This window comes from Microtus ochrogaster, chromosome 5 (assembly GCF_000317375.1).
Source record: "Microtus ochrogaster isolate Prairie Vole_2 chromosome 5, MicOch1.0, whole genome shotgun sequence".
Lineage (NCBI taxonomy): Eukaryota > Metazoa > Chordata > Mammalia > Rodentia > Cricetidae > Microtus > Microtus ochrogaster.
In genome coordinates this window covers 95,371,364-95,378,525 of record NC_022012.1, presented here as the reverse complement: position 1 = coordinate 95,378,525, position 7,162 = coordinate 95,371,364, and the positions used below count along the sequence as shown (strand labels likewise).

The window sequence follows — 7,162 nt, the reverse complement described above, 5'->3', positions numbered from 1 at the left end:
GTTACAGGCAGTTGCGAGACACCAGACGTGGTGCTGGGAATCAAACTCTGTCCTGTCCTCTATGGAAGCAATAGCATTCTTGATTACCATCTCTCCAGCCCCATCAGCTGGCATAGTTTAACATTGGGACTGACAAATGCTGGCCTGGTTAGCACAGACACACAGGAAGGGTGGGTACAGGGGAGGGGAGCCATGTGCCCCATGGCCTCTGCTGCACTGACCCTCCACACCCTCTAGCTATGACCAGACCCAGCTGTGCCTGACTGGCTGGATTGTACAGATGTAAGTCAGGCAACCTCCCGCAAGGAACCATGTGAAAACAGAGGCTCCTGAGCTTGGCACTGGCTGGAAACTGAGCCTTTTTCCCCGCTTCTGCCCATTACCAGCTTGGCCCCTTCTTGGGTGTGTCCCTCCACACAGTCATACCACACTCACCGGTCTGTAAGGCCTGCTGCTCCTTCAACAGGGCCACCTCCTGGGCCAGGCTGTCCAGCCTGTTCTTGAGCTCCTCAAACATCTTTGGGCTCACCACATCTAGGACAGAGAGGCATGAGGCAGTGAAAACCTGAGGGGCGCAGCTCCCTTCTCTTCTGTCAGCCCCGAAGAGGAAAGGGGAAATTACTTCTCCCAGCCTAGGCTGCTTGGTTTTCCTTCCATCTTTGCCCCCTGCCTAAGGAACTCCAGTGGGCTCTTTTTGCCTGTTCCTGGTTCCTCTCCAGGCTTCCCTATCCTGCATTTGTCAGGGAGGGATTAGCAGGAGTTGGGGAAACAGCCACCTTACCAGCTCCATTTATGGGCCATAAAATCACAGAGGTCAGTTCCCCCAGGACGTCTGAGCTGAGGGTGACAGGGACACACGTTCACCAGCACAGCCCCACCTCGTCACACACACAGTGTGGGAGAAACGCAGCACCCTGGAATGACTGAGGAAGCTCAGGGGAAATGGCACAGCACAGGGTGCGTTGTGTGCAGCTGAGGGAGAGCAGAGGAGCCATTTCTGGTAGCGCTCTCCTGCAGAAGGACTTGGGCTTGCTGTGCACCTCCTCAGCCATGCTCATAGCCAGCCCTAAGGCACGGGCAAGAACCATCCTGGGTACTCACCATTTCACAAGGAAACCGAGGCCAGATTTAAACGACCTGCCTAGGATGGTAGAGCAGCTGGCCTGAGCCACAGAGCCATGCTCTTCCCGTCTGCATGCTCTTCCATGGTACACAACATCCCTGATAGGGACTGCCTGCGACGGTGATTGACGTGTGCACAAGCAGGTGTAGGTGAGGGACACCGTGTGTCAGCTGAGAGCTGTGCAGACTCCTGTCTCTCAAGTCCCAGGGTGGGACTTGGAAAGCTCTGCTTGGCTTGAGGCAAAGGATAGGGAGTCTACAGAGGGAGTTCCAGGACAGCCAGGGCTACACAGAGAAACCCTGTCTTGAAAACAAACCAATTAACAAACAAACAAACAAAGACATGGACTTGCATGTACAAAAGTCGGTGATATAACTTGTCAACTGTGGGGAAAATAACACCCAGCGGAACAAGAGCACAGCAGACAGGGTTGGAGCCAGGGTCACTCCATATCTCTGCCTCAACCTCTGGGTTCACAGACGCTGTATGCAATCACATGGAACACCAGCACAGGGCACCATGTGGGTAACGTGAGTTGGAAACTGAACCAGGGTGTTTGAGCTCTCATGGGAGCCATCTATGGTCAGAGCTTGAGTGTGGTCATTTCTGAAGTCAGGAGCAGCCCTGCTGGGATCCTCTTCTTTCCCACAACATGATTTACAAGACCGGGAAAAACCTGAGAAACTAGCAATCATTTTCCATATCCAGAAATCCTGCTTGTCTTTGATCTACGTCCCTCACACCACATGTCTTGGCGGCATTGTTGGTGGTGCTCAAGGACAGAACCATGTGAGGTATTCAGTCCCCTGCTTTAACATGAACACTTTGTAGACAGTTATTATATATTGATCTGATTGAAGAAATCAGAACCATCCAAAAAATAATCTTCCCAATCCAGACTGCTCCCTGCTTTTCCTTCCAGGAGCAGTCTCTGCTACCTTTGTAGATTTTTCTGGAACAGTTCTATACATAGTCAACAGATGTTTATTTACTTTTAGCTCAGTCAATTCAAATTTTCTAAATAATTATTGACATGTCAATTGCTCAGCCTCGTGGGGTTCATCTCCATATACATATGCCTCTTGATAGATCTCTTTGTCAAAGGGATGTTAATAAAGTATCCGTTCTGTTTTGAATTTTGTTTACATTGTAAACTTAACTTTTGGTTGTTTTTGAGACAGGGTCTCCCTGTGTGTTCTTGTGTGGCCTGGAACTCACTCTGTAGACCAGGCTGGCCTCAGACTCAGAGATCTGCCTGCCTCTGCCTCCAAAGTACTGAGATTTAAGACATGCACCACCACCCCCGGTTTTGTTTGTTGTTGTTTGCTTGTTTGTTTGTTTGTTTGTTTGTTTGAAGTGCTGAACATGGAACCCGGATGTCACACATTCTAGGCAAGCACTCAGACAGGAAGAGGGTTAACTCTAACCCCTGGAGTTTTGTTGTTTTTTGAGTCAGGGGTTCTGTAATTTTGGCTGGCTTCAAATTTGCTATATAATTGACGAAACCTTGAATTTATAACCCTCCTTCATTCACTTCCTAGTGCTGGAGTTAGTGTGAACCACTCTGGGTTTTGTGTGTTGCTGGGGATCAATCCAGTTCCTTGCAGACGCTAGGCAAGCCCCCTATCATGTTCTTTGCTGTAGCCTTGTGCTCCGAGGTGCTGGTTTTTGTGTTTCACTATCCAGGTACAGAGGGCCTGTATATTCTCCACACCCTTTCCCTTGACTGGGCTCTAGCTCTTCCTCCTGTCACCCTCCCCGTCCTGTAGGGGTGACAACCTCAGCCATTACCATAGCACTCTGCCGTTTCATCTCACCCCCTCCCAGGATGACCTCACCCTCAGCATTTCAGAGGAGAGCAGAGATGCTCTGAGCTCACTCTGGGATGAAGGTCAGAGTCCACTTGTCCCCCATTTCCCCTGTGTGTGCCAAGCAAAGGTTTGTCCAGGGGGACTTTATACATTTTATATTATTAAACGTTGGCTGCAAGTCTTTGAGCAAATTCTACCCCTCTTGGGCTCACAGTTGAGAAAACCCAGGCTGGTGCTCCCTGATGGGAACTGACCAGCTCCAGGCTGGGGTTCGACCTCTTTGACATATCGGGTGTTAGAGGGGGAGCAGATGTCAGTTTAGAAAATCTATAAGGTTCTTCTCCATCCTAAGAGTCGGGGACTCTTGCAGTTCTGACAACCATCCCTGCTGAGAGAACACCCTAGCCACCAGATTCTTTCACCAAAGTCCCAGGAAGACTCATCAGAATCAGACATGAAGGGAAGAAACAGGAGTTAACGGAAGCAGGGCAGCTGCCTCTAGAGTGTCGGGAAGGGTGACTGCTCCCCCTGAACATGAAGGAAGGGCTGCCTCTAGAGTGTCGGGAAGGGTGACTGCTCCCCCTGAACATGAAGGAAGGGCTGCCTCTAGAGAGCAGGGAGGGGCAGCTGCCCCCTTCTTACCTTTCTTGACATTTGTGGCTTTCTTGGTCTTGGGGGTGGGTGACTCTGCAGTGACCTGGGACAAGATGGAGAAGAGGCAGAAAAGCAGGTAGGTGCTCCAAAATCCCATACTGCTGCTTCTGGCTGCAATGCCTGGGTCGGAAAGCAGTGGTCACTGCAGCCTGGGCTGCACGTCTTAAGGCTGTGGAAACAAGGACCTCTGTCTTGGAAACCCTCCGAAAACTTGGCTGAGGACACACAAAACAGGAAAGAAAAAAAAAGTGATGCAAGCCTGCCAAAGGAGAAAGGCTTGGGAGACGTACAGTGCTGTGGACAACCACCCAGCAGCCTGGCTAGCCTCCCGGAAAGTCAGATTCTAATAGACAGCCAATAGCTGTCATTGCTCAATCGTCCAGTGATCATTTCAGGCAAGAGCCAGGTTGGGCCTGACATTGGCTCAATGAATCTCTGTACCCACAGAAATATCCTTTCCCAATTTGTTGAGGAAATTGAGGCTCAGTGGGGTAAAGAGTGTCTACAAACTACTCAGCCACTAAGGGACACTGACCAGACTAGCAGCCTTAGTGGTACAGAATGCTTGTGATTATTTTGTAATTTTGTTACTTCTTTTCATTAAAAAATAATGCAAGATAGACCTTCCTTCCCTCACATTTTTCCCCTCAAAAATCTGTCCTGAAGTCATAAGAGGGACAGAGCAAAAGAGGGGACCAGAGCAGAGAAAGGAACCAGAGGGCCCTGGAGTAGCATTGTCAGGGAGGAAGCAGGGGCAGTGTCCCCTGGATGTGCAGCAAAGGACATCAAAGCTCTGCAGGCTGGAGGGAGGCATTGCCAGTGTGAGAACCCAAGCACTGGGAGGGAGAACTGTGTGAGCAGGAGAGACCATGGGGACACTGATGACATACACAGACCCTACTAAAGACAGTGGGAACTAGGCTTCTATTCAGAGAAGGGGTTTATGAACATGTAGAAAGAGGAAGTTGTTGAACCCTGCAGTATATGATTCAAAGCAGAGCTCCCAACGAGTCCCTGTGAACATGAGCACATTCAGAGAAATCCAGATGTGTAGTTAACATAAGCAAGCAGACACATCTGTTTCCCAGCTGTCCCTGGAGCGGCCTTGGAGCTGCAAAGCCTCTTGGCACATAAGTGCAGAATGCAGCATTCTACCCGAGGGGCAGGAAATGAACCCAAACGTGTCACACCGCCAGGAAGCAAAATACTTAAAGAATGCTGTGGACCCATCAGTGGGGTACAGCTCGCCCGAGAGAGCTGCCTATGGTGTGAGCCCAGCAGTGTTTGGGGATTCTGTAGATTGAGAGCCATCTCACAAGCATAGCATCAGGCTGGAGGAGATGAACACACAATTCAACACCAAAAACTGGACTGGAACCTTAGACACGGGAGGACATAGTTGACAACCGATGGGTTGTCAAGGTACCCATGGTAGAGCTCCTGTTTCTACCCCAGCTCCAACAACGTAGAGCATGTTCTCACCTTTAGGGAGCCCAGGTGAACCACTTGTTCAAAATTGGCTTCTGGGGATAAAGTTCTTTGGAGAGTAGTTGAAATTTCTGGTGAATTTGACCTTTTAAACAATAAAATGCGAGGCTGGAGAGACGGCTCAGTGGTTAAGACACTGACTGCTCTTCCAGAGGACCCAGGTTCAATTCCCAGCACCCACATGGCAGCTCCCAACTGTCTGTATCTCCAGTTCCAGTGAACCCACCACCCTCAACACAGACATACGAACAGGCAAAACACCAATGCACATAAAAATAAAATGCAGGGCTGGGGGTGTGGCTCAGTTGGTATAATCCTGGCCTAGCATGCAGGAAGCCCTGGGTTTGATCCTAAGCATGAAATAAACAGGGTATTGTGCACACCTGTGGTCATAGCGTTTGAGAGTCTGAAGCAGAAGGTTCAGGAGTTAAAAGCCACAAGTCCCTGTCTCAAAAGGGGGAAAAAAAAGGACAAAAAAAAATGCAATACCATGTCATCAACCTTCCCCTGCTCTCTGGACCAGCCCTGATCATCTGGCTTGGGAGGGGCATGTTGTCCAGGCCCAGAAGGAGCCTAGATGGTCAGCCAGTGACCTGTGGAGGTGTCAAGGGTGGGGCATCCAGCTGGAAGCAGAGCTTATGCAGGGCCCCTTAAATGACGGAAAGAGCCACCACCCCTCACTTCCTTAAGTGGGGGAGGGTTTGTCTCACAGCTGGAACCTCAGTGAGGTGATCTGGGGACTAGTGATTGTGTAACCTAACGAAGACTCTTGCTTCCAGGAAAACTGGGTGGGTAGAAAATGTAGGGGTAAGTTAATAATTCTTTTTCAAAACAAACAAACAAAAACTCCTTTGATCCCCAACTCCTCACCTTGGTCTGACTCCATTACAGACAGCATAAGACGTGGGGGAATATCTCAGTATATGTTAGTCCAAGATATTTCCCAAAATGGGTCTGAGTATCAAGACCCTGCCTTAGGTTTATTGGGGAGGTTGTCTTATGCGTGTAAAACATGGGAGAGCCTTAACATCAGGAACTGTACAAGCCTGTGGTGCTTCATGGCCATACAGGGCCCAGGGATGCACAGCAAGCACCTATGCTGTGCCCTGGGGTTTGCAGTGGGCATCACTGGGCACTTAGAGAAGGCAGGAAGGGAAGAGAACCAACGGCCAGGCCAGGGAAGGAATCGGGATGGTGGGCCACGTGGGGATCAAGGAAGGAGAAAAGATTTGTAGCTTCGTGACAGAGGCACTTCCTGGATCCTTGAGCTCCTGTGGGCACAGGGAGGAGCCTGAGAGAAAGCTAGCAACGCAGATGGAGATAGCAAGACTGGAGGCCATGGGGAAGCCACATGGGGAGGCTGTGATCAGAACATACTTGGGGGAAGGGATAAGCAGTAGAAACACACCAGGGACTGTCAAACATTAGTTCCGAGCATTGGCTTCACCTGTCCTGAGGGCGACTCTTTTTTACTCGATCTAGCAAGTAAACCCTGAACCTTTAAGGTCAACTTCTGGGGGTTAAAGTAAGAAGCAGGCACCGTCCTTGGTCATTTAACCTGCAGTACTTTGAAAGGGGCGTGTCTGTGTGCACACATTACATAGAGCTCCATGCAGGCACAAGGCTGGTACACCATTTGTGCTGTTAAAATGCCTGCTCTAGAACTAGGATCAAGGGTGTCTTGGATAGGGGCTTCCTGGTACAGGAGGTCCAGTCTATGTGTTGCTTTTATTGGCTAATGAATAAAGACACTGGATGGGCCTGATAGGGTAGAACAGAGCTAGGTGGGGAAAACTGTAGTGAGGAACGGCAGGCTGTGTTCCTGCCGCCCAGCCGCCTGGCTAGCTTATGCCTGAAATAACACACAAATTGTATTCTTTTAAACACTGCTTGGCCCATTAGCTCTAGCCTCTCACTGGCTAATTCTCACATCTTGATTAATCCATTTCTAATAATCTGTGTAGCACCACGAGGTGGTGGCTTACCAGAAAGGATCTTAACCTGCGTCCATCTTGGAGAGGAGAGCTATAGCATCTGCCTGACTCGGTTTCTTTCTCTCAGCATTCTGTTCTGTTTACTCTGCCTA

General features: G+C 49.8%; 1 protein-coding gene across 1 annotated transcript in view; it reads right to left on the bottom strand.

Moving 5' to 3' along the window:
• Clec3b (C-type lectin domain family 3 member B) overlaps positions 1 to 3,755 on the bottom strand; it is a 6,610-nt gene extending 2,855 nt beyond the window's left edge. The window contains exons 1-2 of the mRNA XM_005348159.3: positions 3,577 to 3,755; positions 436 to 534 (exon numbers count right to left, since the gene is read on the bottom strand). Coding sequence (XP_005348216.1) covers positions 436 to 534; positions 3,577 to 3,685 — 208 coding nt within the window. The 5' untranslated portion in view covers positions 3,686 to 3,755. The remainder of the gene's footprint in view (positions 1 to 435; positions 535 to 3,576) is intronic.
• Positions 3,756 to 7,162: the final 3,407 nt, after the last annotated feature.